This window comes from Arachis duranensis, chromosome 1, assembly GCF_000817695.3.
Source record: "Arachis duranensis cultivar V14167 chromosome 1, aradu.V14167.gnm2.J7QH, whole genome shotgun sequence".
NCBI lineage: Eukaryota > Viridiplantae > Streptophyta > Magnoliopsida > Fabales > Fabaceae > Arachis > Arachis duranensis.
In genome coordinates, this window is record NC_029772.3 from 8,671,299 (window position 1) to 8,686,730 (window position 15,432).

At 31.1% G+C, this 15,432-nt stretch overlaps 2 protein-coding genes across 2 annotated transcripts; one reads left to right on the forward strand and one right to left on the reverse strand.

Annotated features, from left to right (window-relative positions):
- Positions 1–4,870: 4,870 nt before the first annotated feature.
- On the forward strand, positions 4,871–5,738 carry LOC127747473 (protodermal factor 1-like). The gene is made up of 2 exons (XM_052261419.1): positions 4,871–4,935; positions 5,408–5,738. The coding sequence occupies exons 1-2, from the start codon at positions 4,871–4,873 to the stop codon at positions 5,736–5,738; spliced, it is 396 nt and encodes a 131-aa protein (XP_052117379.1).
- A 6,524-nt stretch (positions 5,739–12,262) lies between these two features.
- LOC107478615 (uncharacterized) lies at positions 12,263–12,967 on the reverse strand. The gene has a single exon (XM_021130063.1). The coding sequence runs from the start codon at positions 12,965–12,967 to the stop codon at positions 12,263–12,265; it is 705 nt and encodes a 234-aa protein (XP_020985722.1).
- Between the last annotated feature and the right edge of the window lie 2,465 nt (positions 12,968–15,432).

Sequence of the window (15,432 nt, forward strand, 5' to 3'; positions counted from 1 at the left end):
TTACAGATAAAAAATATATTTTAATATATATACATGAACTCAGGGTACCTTTTTATTTTCTTAAAATATATCTGTGATTTTTTTTCCACTTTATTTGGATTATATTATTGTAAATTTTAAATATGAGGAATTTAAAATCATGGATAAGTTTGGTATGATAGAAAAAGATCGGGTGTGAGCTGGTTTGTTGCTTCTTACAGAGAAGACAATTATTAGTGACAGCCCATGCATGCATCAACATAATTTATAGGAAGTTTGGAACTGGCTACCTATATAGAGGAAAGCCAATCTGGTTTTGTTTAACTTGTTTGTTTTTATTTATTTATTTATTTCGGTGGGGTTGGGTAGTATTCTATTGGCAAACTAAATCTGTTATAGATTTTAGATCATGTGAAAGTCTAAGACATAAATACTAACTATGACCTGATATGTACAAACATTTTTTTAACTAAAATTCAACCAGATTGATATAAATTCAACAAAAACAAAAATGCATGTCTATTATGTAATTTTTTATTTAATTTCTAGACTTCTTTAGCATAAAAATTTAATTATAGAGCATATATAAATTTTTATACACAATACAAAAAAATTTTTATGGATATAAATTATAATACATAAATTTTTACACATAATATAAAAATTTATTTAATATAATATATAAATTTATTAATATTGTGCACCAACTTTTTTATGCACTAAAATTTTTATATTGTGTATCAAAATTTATATGCTTGATATTTTTGCTGAATATATATATAAAAAAAAGGACAAAAATTAAGAAAAAGATAATAATAAAGAAAGATGAGAAAAAAAAAAGAGAAGGAGAAAAAGAAAGGTGGCAGCGACTACGATGACTGACATCGAAAGAAGAAACGTAAAAAAAGATAATAAAAAAGGAAGAAGAAGTATCAATTTGGGTTGGTCGAGTAGTCAGTTTACTCGTTCACTTAACTAAATGTTTAGATTCGAATCCTGCCTTATGCATGCAGCAACCCATTGATCAGCAACAGACTCTGAAATAGAGCTCACATCCATACTTGATCCAAAATATATTTAGATGTCTAGTTTTATTGAATACTAAATACAGACAAAATATTATTGACACATGATGGAAGAAGACTAAAGAAAAAAAACTTTTGGTCTTTATACTGTTTAATATCAATAAAGACTTTTTTTTTAAGGGTGCCTATGAACGTAATAAGAACAGTGGATTACGTATAACATATTTAAAAAAAATAAAAAATAAATATTTTTTATTAATATTAATCAATATTTTTAATTAATGATTTAATTTTATACTATTAAGAATTAAATTTTAATATTTAAATTTTAAAATTTAATACTTAAGTCTTAAAGTATAAAGATAATGTTAGCTAAATATTCACCCAAAAAAAATAATTTTTATTAATATATTTTTTATATTTACATTGAAATTCAAACAAATTATTAAAATAATAATATGTAACATCAAATTTTGAATATTTATTATATATTAATTAATATATAAAAAGTCATATATATTTTTAAGAAATATTTATAATTTAATTTGTACTGAAATTGTGATTAAATTGATTATTCGACCTTTTTATTTCAAGTTGGTTGGATCAGATATGTTATAATAAGAGTATCTATATACTATGGATAAATTGATGTTCTTGCATTGGGTGTGTCTCCATCAGCTCCCATAAATATTGGGGCATTGAACACTTCATTGTCAACAACAAGTGATGGATATCATATCATATATACAGTGTATATATCTAAAGTAGAAGGCTTTCCTAATTTTATCTAAGTGGATATTAAAAGAGAAATGTAAGTTACTCTCAACGAACTTTTTCAATATATTAACAAAAATTTACAATAAGCATAACAAATTAAAGAAATTGGCGTGACTAAATAATACCTATGAAACAATTAGTAACATATTTAAACCACTCAATTGGGATATTAATAAATTAAAGCTTGATTAGTTAAAAAAGAGATACCGGTTAAAATAATCCTTAATAATAAAAAGTTATATGCATATATACATAATTTAATCCTTACAAAGTAAACGTAATACACTAATAAAACATTTTAGATTAGAATTTAATTTTGAGATCCTAACAATGTAATAATATTGGACTATATTATGTATGTATATACTAAAATTAGTTATTAAAATTAGTTATTAGTATATAAAATATATATTAAAAATAAATTAAATTATACATATATTTATACATAAATACATTAAGCGTTTGTTTTTGAAAACAGAATAAAATAAGATATTGAGAACAAGACATAAAAAACAGAGATACAAAATTTTATATTTTTATATCTTATTTGGTGATAAATTAGAACAAATTATAAAAATCTAATTTATTCTCATTTTTTTTTTATTCAAAAAATTTGAGACGAAAAATATAATAATAAAAAAATATAATTATAAGAAATTAACAAGAATAATGAAAGAAAAAATGAAAAATAAGTTATGTCATTTGTTAGTGTCTCCGTGCCCTTCTTGTTAGGATGGACATAAATTAAAATACACTAGTTCAGTGTCTGAACACATTGTCTCTGTCCATATATCTCTTCTGTCAAACACAATTTTATATCTCTGTCTCAATATCTTATATCTGTAAACAAGCACAGCCTTAGTGACTGATAATCATTTAATTACATCCGTTTTTGTATGACTATTTATGTAGACGATATAGTTAATATAAAAAATAATTATTTTTATTGATATAATATTTCATAATTAATTATACATATAAACTAATTTACACTGACAAGACATTAAAATAATAAATCATTATTATTATTATTATTATTATTTTATTTATTTACTGTTGGAGTAAGTAGTAAATAATTTAAATAGTAAGGAGTAAATGCAGCGTACACCAATATCAACTAACCACATAAAACCCCACCTGCTACTATTAACTTCCCTTCTCTCTTATTACCTTCAAACCATTTTATATTTATTCCATGCTTTTGTTCCCTTTCTCCACACACCACATTTCTTCTTCTTCTTCTTCTACAACAAAAATGGAGACCAAAACAATTCATTTCTTTCTTCCATTGCTTGTTACATTTTGTTTCTTCTCACACAACATTGTAGTCCCTGTTATATCATCAACCACCACCTTTGAAGATAACAAGAACTACTACATTACTCCTACTCCAGATCCAAGTATAGGAACTCCTCCCTCATCAGGTTTAGTTCTTTTTTTTTTCTCTAACATTCTATCTTTAATTTGTAATATAATGTTATATATAAAAGTTTTTGTTTATCTTATATCTATAAAATGTTAGAAAATGATAACAAGGGTCATATTTTTTTTTTGTCAAAATTTTTTACAACATTTTTCTCTCCATTTTAGATATTATTATACCATATGTATATATTATATAGTAGTAACTAGTATACATTACTAGCTACTCAAAAAAATCATGAAAATAAAAATATAGTTCTCCTCTGATGATGACTTCAGTTTTGTTAATGCATGAGACTGATTGAGAATATAACTACAGCTAAAAAGGATTAAAATTTTAATGTAATTTATTTAATGCATTTTGAATTAACTTATCTTTTTATTTTATTTTATTTAAAGCTTTTCTATTTAATTATATTTAACCAGTGTCCTAGATTAGCACTGACTTGCAAAATAATCCCTGAAAAGTCTATCTTAGCAAAAGTTAGAGAAAAATCTTAAAGGACAATACTTTTTATCAGTATTAGTTAATTTTTGATAAATATTTTATTTTTATATTATTATTAGAATTTAATATTTAATATTTAAAATATTAATATAAAATAATAAATTTTATTATTAGGTAATGTTTTTCTTTTGCAAATGCACGTGCAACAGTAATAACATACACCACCTCATATCTAACCCTACAAAGTTTGCTTCATGCCCTATCCGTAGTTTAATTACTAGTCTTGCTTTATGGCATAAATTGAGGGGTCTTCTGCCGAATTAGGCATTATTGCATTAACTAACATACTTTGCTTGGGCCTTAAACTTGTAATTAATTAAAAGTCGTAAGTGAGCTGCACGTTAAACTAGCTAGGTTATGCAGGATCATATAGAGCTCTGCAACTTGGCATTGCATTTATGCGATCGACAATGACACAAAAGAATGCTCTCTCTTTCTATGAGAGTCACAAATGTCATTTCCTTAATTAATTATACAATTTCAAATGCTCATATATAGTGGCTTGGTTTGTCCCAATTTTAAAAAATTATATCATTATTAAAAGAAAAGTTATTTATTTTCTACTCTTTTTTAATGCTAAAAGATAAATCTATTGCAGTTTATCATTTTCTTACACACTCTTAACAATAAGAAGGGTTGAAAGTGAATTTCCTCGGACTAATTTCAAGTTTGAAAAATTACACTTAGCTCATGATTTGTTTATTAATAATTAAGCCTATTTGTAAAGTTTAAATTCGATTCATTAAAAAAATTCATGAATTGGTTCGAACATTACAAACAGATTAAAATAACGTAAACATAATCTGTAATTTTATATAGTAATTATATATGTGTTTGTAATTCTTATAACATTGATATTAAAAAATAATAAAATTAAAATATATTTTCAATATTCTGTTGAGAAAATTTGCAATGGAGAACATCCATTCTGAACCAATGCTCGTTATTTTAGTACATTAGGGAGTACTCTAGGGAAATTCTGACTCCACCTCAAGCGGTTCAAACAAAAACTCACCTACCGGCCCTTGTTTGAATGGGGGTAATGAAGGTATTCATTTTATCATCAAAGAAGATATACTTTATTCCATTTAAAGAGAAAAGAAAAACGTAAAGCATATAAAGAGAAAGAAATGAAGAACGAGAAGCATCTCAATTCTCAATGGAAAACCAAGCTTTTGCGGTCACCATGTATCCGCGTCTGATTGCGGAGAAGATTCATGCATGGTATGTTTGGTGGTTAGAGTTTAGAAAGGAAATTATGGTCACAAAATTCTTTCATGAAGACACCACAAAGCCACAAGCCCATATGTTGGTAAAGCAGATACCATTTTAGACACCTTTAACAAAAGTCAAACTATTATTATTTTAGGAAGTTATTATTTTCATGCAATAACTTAAGTTTTTGAAATGTTATTTATTTTTTAAGATTTATTGAACATGAGGATACAACTATGCTCTTTTTCATTTTAAAGGGTTTTTTTTTTTACCAAAATAAGTTAAAACAAATGCAAACCTTTTTAAGATATATTCAGTTATTTTTTATTTCATTAACTTTTTTTGTTTGTTAAACTATTTATTCAATATTTTTTTTCAATAATTTATAGTACAGTATTATGTAATATGTAATATTCCAAAATAGGCAATATATATAATAACATGATAATTAATTTTTTTTTTCTTCTAAATAAACTTTCAGCTTCTGGAGCAATCATCCAGGACTAATTTTCGGAGTTCTTGGATGGTGGGGAACTCTAGGAAATGCATTTGGTGTGACAAGTATTCCAGGGATGAGTTCTGGAATCACATTGCCACAAGCACTCTCCAACACAAGAAAAGATGGAATTGGAGCACTCCTTAGGGAAGGTACTGCTTCATACCTCAACTCTCTTGTCAACCACAAATTTCCATACACAACCTCCCAAGTCAGAGACCAATTTGCCGCCTCAATCACCTCCAACAAGGCGGCCGCCGCCCAGGCGCAGCTCTTCAAGATGGCCAACGAAGGCCGAACGAAGCCTAATTTCTAAAACAATTACAACGAGTTTCAGTAACTAAGTCTTATCCCATTAAATAGAGTCGAATTCTGAAGAGTTGTTGGTTCTTGTCTTGTCTTTTGAAATAGATTAAATTTGTTTAATTCGGTATGTCTGTTTAATTATTGAGTTATTTAAGTACATTTGATGTTTTGGATTTTGTGCTAGTTTGTTATTATGTCATTTAATTAAGGCTATCTACGAGTACTATTATCTTTTGAGATATGGACATCATATGTTTTTCAATTTAATGCAAGGTTTTTTTTTATTATTATGGTTTCGGACTTTCGGTAGTATTTAATAAAGTTCATTTATTGTTACAATTGATAGTTCTAGCTAGCTATATATATTGACCTTGTCTTCATTCATAATAAGATCCAACTACTTCATAACATAGCAATCCCCCACAAATGAAACATTGTGTTATATGATGGACTGATTATCCCAGACAAAGATGCAGGAATAGGTCTACAATGAAGTGTCAATTAATTAATGATGGATCTATATTGATTTTGAATTGCTTTTTCAATCACTCATGATATTTGTAATTTTTTTCTTCTTTACTTTTAATTTTATTTTTTTGTAACGAGATATAGGACTTGTAATAATAATAATAATTAATTGTTACATTATATTTGATTTAATAGTTACAAAAAAGAGTCTATTTATTGTAAAATAAAATACATAAAAATTATTTCTCATATATTTGACACTATAGAGCAAGGACCACATACATACATTATATGTTAAAGTTAAAAGCTTTGCATTGTTTCTTAGTGTGTAGTGAAGAAGAAAAAAAAATGCATGCATGATGATAGTGTTCTATTTCTAACCATGAGGTAGAGTAGGGTACCCTATAATATCTAATTGGTGACCATTTAATTGTTCGGAAAAGGAAGGGGTACAAGGCTGTCGTTTGGTTCAGAACATTTATAAGGATAGCTACAACCTATAAAATCAAACCACCAATCCTTCCCCCTCAAGAAAAAGAAATTAAACTACACTATATTAGACTTAATTAATTAGTAGTGAATAAGAGATATATTAATGTTACAGCAACACACTAAGCAATAAGCATGCATGCACTGTATAACTTGACTTATTTAATTATGTTTAATTATGGGCCTAACCAGTTCCCTGAGAAGTTGATACCAAATAAAGTTCATGGTATTGGCAATGATGTTGCTGAGGCATTATTTGATGAGATCATTATTCATATGTAAGGGTCAGGTTGGCCATGTTTACAACATTGGGACCAAAAAGAGAGAAGAAATATATATTGATGTGGCTATGGATATATGCAAGCTTTTCAATTTGGATCCACATACACGTGTCAACTTTGTGGACAATGACCAAAGGTAATGTAAGAGCAATAGAGATCTTTTTTGTATTTATTTCAATGATTCTTATTTTTTTTTTTTTAAAAAAAGATAGAACTTTTGGAAAAGAAGACCTATATATAAATCATTGTTGCATTAGATTTGAGTCATGATTTTTGTTTCCATTAGTGATTTTTCAACATTTGTACTTCTCCAATTTTTGGGTTCTCTATAACCACTTGAATCCAATAGTTTTGTAATACTTTTTTATTTATGTCTTGTAAAATTTTTCAAATGCAATCTTTGAAAGGGCTTATAAATCCATTGCATTAAAGTTCAGGTTCAAAATTAAATATGCTATTGAATAGACCTACTTTTCTTTTTTTAATTGTTATAAAAAAATACTATTTGCATATTAAAATCAATCATTAAAATTAATTATAATATATTTATATATAGTTTCAACTGATTGGTTTCTAATAATAATTATATGTGTTCATATATATACACTTAGAATTCAACTGATGATTTATGTACTATAAAATTTAAAAATAATTTTATGCGTCTTATATAGAAATTTTAGAAATAGTTCCCTCCAAAATGATGTACTGGTAATAATAATAACTTAATATCATCGTTGACTCTGTATCCCTAGCTCAAGAAGGAGAAATAAACTGCTGTTCCAACAGAGATGGCAAACACAATAGACACGGCGAATAATAACAAGACTCGACGGTACTGCTGAAAGAAGCGGACGAAGGCGGTGCAAACAGGAGTCATGGGTGGACATGAAAAACGGTGATGGAGACGCGATGATGCTAGTGGTTTGGAGGAGGCGGACACAAGGATCACAAAGGCTCAGGATGTGAGAGACGGTGGCGAGACACGATGGCGCTGGTAGAGGAGGCGGACACAGGGGCAATGGAACGTGATCACGGAGGCTAAGGACGCGAGAGACAGTAAGGAGATAAATGAAGAAGTAAAAGACAGAAGGGATGTGACGGTGTTGGTGAATGGTGGTGAACGACAGTGGTGAGAAAAATTAATTTGCAATTTGTGTTTCAATTTATATTTAAAAAAAAAAAAAACTAATTTGCCACATAAATCACTTTTTTGAGTAATTTAAAAAATCAGACATATGTCTCTCTACTTTAATAATTAGGATTAAGTACGATTTTTATCCTTAAGGTATAGGTTGACAAATTTTTTTGTTTCCAACTTTTTTTGCATACAAAATCGTCCCTAAGGTTTAAAACTAAGTTTTAAAATCGTCATTTTTACATAAATATTAAAATTTTGGACCAAGTTACCATAACAAAAAAATTATAAAATAAAACAAAAGAGAAAAAGAGTGTTTTTGCTCATGCGAAAGGGGAAAGGAAGAAAAAGAAAGGGGAAGGGTAGAAAAAGAAGAAGCTGTCTACGATCCATCTCTGTTTTCACTTCCGCTGCCATCTCCATACAATTTTGGTCCCTAAGATACGGACTATTTTAAAACCAAGTTAAACCTTAGGAACGATTTTGCATGCAAAAAAATATTTGAAACGAAAAAAATTTTCGCCCTATACTTTAGGACCTATTGAAGGTGCGCAAGGGGAGTGTGAGAACAGAGTAGAAGTGGAAACAGAGAGAAGAAATGAGAGTTCTTGGTTTCTCAGTATACTGAATGATGAACTGCACTTTACACTGTTACAACAATCAGATATATATATATTGTTCATCTAACCAAATGAGTTAGAATAATTAGGCGCTAACCAAAATTCTATTATATACTACTTATCTAACTAACTTGTTGCTACAACTAATAAATCAATTAACTAATTGCTAAGCTAGTACATAAGTAACACCCTTCTTCAAGTTAGGAGTGTGTAAGTTGACCAGTTCTAACATGCCAAAGAATGTAAAGAACATGGACGAAGGCAGCGGTTTGGTCAGGATATCCACAACCTGTTCAGTGATAGAGATGGGAAGAAGATGAATAAGACCTTCTTGGAACTTGTCGCATACAATGTGGCAATCGGCCTCTATGTGCTTCGTGCGCTCGTAGAACACTGAGTTGGAGGCGATGTGAATGGCAGATTGGCTGTCACAGTAGGTGCTGATGGGCTTGGTGAGAGGCATTTCTATGTCCTTCGAAATGAAACTGAGCCAAATAGCCTCCTTAGTAGCAGCGGCGAGCGCCCGATATTCAGCTTCGCCTGAACTACAAGCAACTGTCACTTGCTTTTAGCTCTTTCATAAAACCAGGGCAGTGTCGATGTAGAAGCAGTAGGCTGTCACAGATCTTCTTGAACCAGGACATGCCGTCCAATCAGAATCAGCAAATCCAGTGATACAGAGATCAGAGGTGGCAATGCCAGTGGCAGGTGAAGCTTTGATGTATTTAATGATTCGATGGACAGCACTGAGGTTAGAAGTAGTGGGGTGGTCAAGGTATTGACTGAACTTTCCAATGGCAAAGCTAATGTCAGGTCGGGTGTTAGTCAAATAGAGCAATTTTTCAACTAACTTTCAATATTCTGTGGAATCTGAGAGAGGAACGCCTTCATTTTTGCTGAGTTTGGTACTGTAGTCGATAGGGGTAGAAGCAGGCTTGCAGTTCTCAAAACCAGCATCTTTCAAGATATCCATAGCATACTTTCTTTGATTAAGAAGAATGCCCTCTTTCGATCATGCAACCTCCATCCCAATAAAGAATTTCAAATTTCCAATGTCCTTGATTTTGAACCTATCATCGAAGACTATTTTGACAGCATTAATTTCTCCCAAATCATTTACAGCCAATATCAAATTGTCAACGTAAACTAACAATGCAGTGAATCCAAATTTAGTTTGCTTAGTAAACAAACTATAATAAGCCTTTGATTGAACAAAACCCAACTCAACCAGAATACATTTTAACTTTGTATTCCGCTGTCGACTCGCTTGTTTTAGACCATAAAGCGACTTTTCAAGTTTGCACACTTGGCTAGCTTTGACGTTCAACCCTTGATGTGGTTTCATGTACACCTCCTCATCCAAATCGCCATGCAAGAATGCTGTATTGACATCAATTTGCTTGAGGAACCATCCCTTTGCCGCAACCACAGCCAAGACAACTCTCAAGCTGCCCAGCTTCATCACAGGGCTAAATGTGTCCCGATAATCAATCCCAGGGACTTGGGTGAATCCCTTCGCTACTAATCATGCCTTGTACCATTCAATGCTACCATCAGGGTTGTATTTCACTTTGAAAATCCACTTGTTGCCAATTGCCTTCTTGTCGGGTGGAAGTGAAGTGAGCTTCCAAGTTTGACTTTGCTCAAGAGCTTGGAGTTCATTCTTAATAGTATCAACCCAACAAGATTGAGTAATTACTTCACTTTAGTGCTTGGGTTTAATGTTAGAAGATATGGCTAGAGAATATACAGTATGTGATGCAGAAAATTTTTTATATGACAAATAATTCGATAAAGGGTACCTTTCAGATTTTTGGAGTGGAAGCCGAGAAGTGGTAGCATTTAGACAATGATAGTCTTGCAAATGTGATGGTGCTCTGCGAATTCTTGTTGATTTTCTTAACAGGGGGCAGTGGTGATGCATGTTGAGGTGCAAGTGTGTGATTTTGTGGCATATTTGTTTGATTAGGTGATGGAGATTGAATTGATGGTGTATGTGATGAATTGAAATTTTGTGAGGCATCATTATTATTGTTGGAAGTCTCAGTGTGTGAGTTGGATGCATGTGATGCTTGATGATTAGTGTGTGCTGTGTGAGGTTGAAGAATGATGGCATATGCAAAGGGGTCAATTTTGAACTGAATAGAAGATGCAGTATGTGTGCTTTGGTCAGGGTGTGTGCTTAAGTATGGAAAATGATGTTCATAGAAGGACACATTTCTTGAAGTAAATATCTCTCTAGTCTTTAGATCAATTAAGAGATATCCCATGATACCCTCCCTGAAACCCAAAAATGCACACCTTTTGGATCTTGGATCCAGTTTCTTTCGATTTGCTTGGAGTGTAGTGGCATATGCCAGATACCCAAACACCCTTAAATGAGATATGTCAGGTAAAGAGTTATGCAAAGCTTGATAAGGTGATAAATTATTCCAAAAATTTGATAGTAATCTATTCATGATGTGAACTAAATATAAAACTGCATATTGTCAAAAATACTTGGGGACATTTGAGTGAAAGAAAATTGCTCTAGTTATTTCAAGAATGTATTGATGTTTTCGTTCAACAATACCATAATGTTGAGGAGTTTCAATACATGATCTTTGGTGTAATATACCAGTTTCATTGAAGAAAGAATGCATCATAAATCCAGTTCTATTATCGAACTTTATACATCTGATTTGCTGTCGTACTGTGTTTTAACAAAATTTACAAAGAATTTAATGAGATCAGTAACTTCAGTTTTGTTTTTCATGAAAAATACCCAAGTGAACCTTGTTTTATCGTCCACTATGGTTAAGAAATATCTATGTCCTCCCATAGAAGGAATGGCCAGTGGGCCCCAAACATCCACATGAATTAAATCAAAGAAAGTTAATAAAACTGTGCTACTATTATTGAATGATAATCTCTTTTGCCTTACTAGATGACATGAGTCACAAGGCTGTACATCAGTGTCACAATGAATGAATCTGAAAATTTTCTTCATTTCTTTCATTCTATGAAATGGTGCATGACCTAACCTAAAATGTCATAACTTTGTGTTTGAAATATTCAGTATTGACATGTTTACATGAGTTTTATTTGATACCTGTGTAATTTCTGATCGCGTAGCATCACAATTCAAGGTATAAAGGCCACCACACACTCTAGCTGCTCCAATCGTCTTCTTCGAGAATAAATCCTGTATCTCACAATCGTCATCAGTAAAACTCATTTTACAATACAAATATTTTGTAGCTTTTGATACTGATATCAACTTGAAATTGAAAGATGGGACGTGTAATACATTTATGAGGTACAGTTTGTTTAAAAATTTGATAGTTCCAACAATATTGCTAATGGTTTGTGCACCATTAGGCAACCGAATAATTATAGGAGCTATCTTGAAATGAGTTTGAAAATCTTCTAGGCAATAGGATACGTGAACAGTAGTTCCTGTATCTATTATCCAACAACCATGTTTTGGTGCAGAAATGTTTAAAGCCAACATGCTTGACTTAAAATGCATCATATACACTAACTTACCTTAATGAGGTACTTATTCTAGGGTTGTGATTTGGTTAGCACTGTGGATCTGCTTTGCCTCTCCTTTGTTGAGTAAAGCTAGTAGGGGTGATTTTTGCTCTGGAGTAAAGTCAACATTGGAAGTTCCATTTTCTTCCACACAGCCAGAATCGTCAATGCCATCGCCATTTATTTTAGCACTGAAATTCACTGCTCCCAAACCTCCGTTCAAGTTCAGATTTCTGTCTAAGATGGGGGAACCATGTTTCTTGTAACATACATCCACTGTGTAGCCTCCTTTACCACAGTATGAACTCTGCATTCTATCTCTTTTCGTTTGTCCTCTTCCAGAGCCTTGGAATCTACCTCCTCTACCTTTTCCTCTCCCTCTGCCTTGTGAGGTCACAGCAGTGTTGAAGAAATTGGTAGAGTGTAACAAGATCTTGGGATTTATGGTATCATCCATTGTCTGGTTTTGTCTTTCTTGTCTAGTCATCATGGAAAACACAGCCTTTAAATCTGGCAGTGGCTCCATTAGCATGACCTGAGTTCTAACATTCACAAACTGTTCATTAAGTCCTCTTAGGAATCTAGTTACATGATTTTCCATTCTATACTTTCGCATTTCTCTTAATCCACAAGTACACACAGATTTACAATTGCAGGGTGGATTTGGCCTGAAATCATCAAATTCTTCCCATAGTGACTTCAGCTTTGTGAAGTATTGTGTCACGCTCATTTCTCCTTGTCTTGTTCCATATAGCTCCTCCTGCAGTTCTGTAATTCAAAATCTATCACCTGTATGATACCAGTGTTTCAGGTCATCCCAAAGCTCATATGCAACCTTGTTTCACATCATGCTTCGGGTGATTTCAGGGTTCAGCGAGATTTTAATCCAGGCTAAGACATATATATTACATCTATCCCACAGTTCAAACAATGGATCATTTTTATCAGGTTTCTTTAAACTTCCATCAACAAATTTTTAGCTTGTTTTTCGATTTTAGGACTAACAACATCGCATTGCTCCAACTACTGTAATTCTCGCCATCAAGAATGGTAGGGATGAGGGGAATACCAGTATTTTCGAAAGGAGGAAGGTAGAAGTGGCTCGATGAATCTTGGCTAGGGTTGCTGCCATTCATGTTGAGGTGAGCCTAAATCGATGAGATCTGGTTCAAGAACGCCGCGATACCTTGAGGATCGAGGCCTTGGAAGGAATTGCTTTGGTTCATTCGAAATTGCTCTGAATTTTGAGTTGGATCCATCACTAGGTTTTAGATCTTGCACTTGATGTGTGCTTCGATTTGAATTATGAGCTTCTCTTTTCTCAATCGCTGTTCCTTCTATTCTCACCCATTTGGGTACCACCGTAACATGTTGAAGGTGCGCAAAGGAAGTGTGAGAATAGAGCAGAAGTGAAAACAGAGAGAAGAAATGAGAGTTCTTATTTTTTCAGTGTACTAAATGATGAATCGCACTTTACACTGTTACAACAATCAGATAGATATATATTGTTCATCTAACCAATTGAATTAGAATAATTAGGAGCCAACTAAAATTCTGTTATAAACTACTTGTCTAACTAAGTTGTTGCTACAACTAATAAATTAATTAACTAATTGCTAAACTAGTACATCAAATAACAGAAACAAAATCGTACTTAACCCTAATAATTATTTCGCAACACCTTTAGATTGTGACAATTTTAAAAAGTAAGGTTGATTTTTGGGGTTTCACAAAGTGTGCAACTTGTGATTATATACCATATGAATGCAATTCACACCAAACACCCCAGTTAATTGCATTAAAATTGACACCATTTCTACATGCATGCCAAAAATAATTAGCGACGCTCCTCAACTAGGCCACAAACTCAACTAACTGCCAAACAAAAGATTCGAATTCCATAGGGAAAAAGATTCAGTGCTGACTCATTATAACTAGGTGCTTCCGATTTTAGTCGACCCTATTGCTTCAAAGTTCAAACTAGGTTTAGTTAATTATTATCGCTATTTATGTGTGAGTTTTTCTTTTTGCCCATACCTTTATATATAGCCTTAATTTGTTAATCTTCTTTCTCCTAAAATTATTTAAAAAAATACTAAAAAATTATCAAAATTTATTATTTTTTACAATTATTTTTTGTCATCAATCTAATTTTTTTAGTTTAGTAATTTAATAATATATTTTAATTTATATTTTTAAATATTAATAACTAAAAAAAATAAATTTTAATACTTTTTTAACATTCTCATTATTTAAAGAGTAAATGTTCTTTTCGGTTCCTAATCATTTGTCCGATGGACTTTTTACTCCTTAAAAAATTTAAATATCCAAATTGGTCCCTATCTATTTTGATATATGTACGTTTCAGTCCCTGGTTAGGAATCGAAAAAGGCATTTACTCAAAGTAGATAGAGACTGAAATGTACATATATCAAAGTAGATAGAGACCGATTTGAATTTGAAAAGTCTATCGAACAAATAGTTAGAGACAAAAATGATATTTATTCTTATTTAAATGATATATTTTATTTTGTATATTAGACTATTTTTTGTTTTATTTTGCTATTAAATAAGATATACATTTTACTTAAATTACAGCCACATGGATAGTAAAATATGAGTACATTTGATATATCTAATATTATATATAATATTTTGATGGACAACTTTTTTTATTGTTTTTATTATATATAATTTATAAAAAATATAGTTTAACATATCTCAGACTTAAACTCAAGACTTTTTTAATGTTTAGATAAATTGTTTGGATGATTTGAAATCAATTAATAATTTTTGAATTATGAAAAGACGATTCATTTTATCGACACGTGATTAGAAATTGAAAAAGATATTATTTATTCATAAAAATATAAAGATATCCGATAAGATATATATAGGTCTATTGGGTTGGCGATGGTGTGGTGAGTGGTCACTTCACTGAGGCAAAAGTGGCAAGTATTCCATTACAAAAAACTAGAAGCCAAAGCTCGAAGGTAATAAAACGGCGACAACTTATATAGTGAAGAAAGGAATAAACTTCATCAGGAAAAATATAGAAAAAGTTTAAGACGTAGATTATAGCTATAATCCTTATCCATTGGAACACACGGACACGGATATAAGGCAGTGATTTTCATCCTGTGGGAATGGACGATTATATTAAAAATAACTATTAAAATTAATTATTAGTATAAG

What these genes read in the sequence shown, in the direction of transcription:
- LOC127747473 (XM_052261419.1), top strand. Translation starts at nt 4,871, where the DNA reads ATGGAAAACCAAGCTTTTGCGGTCACCATGTATCCGCGTCTGATTGCG. An exon ending in GCGGAGAAGATTCATGCATG is followed by an intron (nt 4,936 to 5,407) that starts GTATGTTTGGTG and finishes ATAAACTTTCAG; the next exon opens with CTTCTGGAGCAATCATCCAG.
- LOC107478615 (XM_021130063.1), bottom strand. Translation starts at nt 12,967, where the DNA reads ATGAGCGTGACACAATACTTCACAAAGCTGAAGTCACTATGGGAAGAA.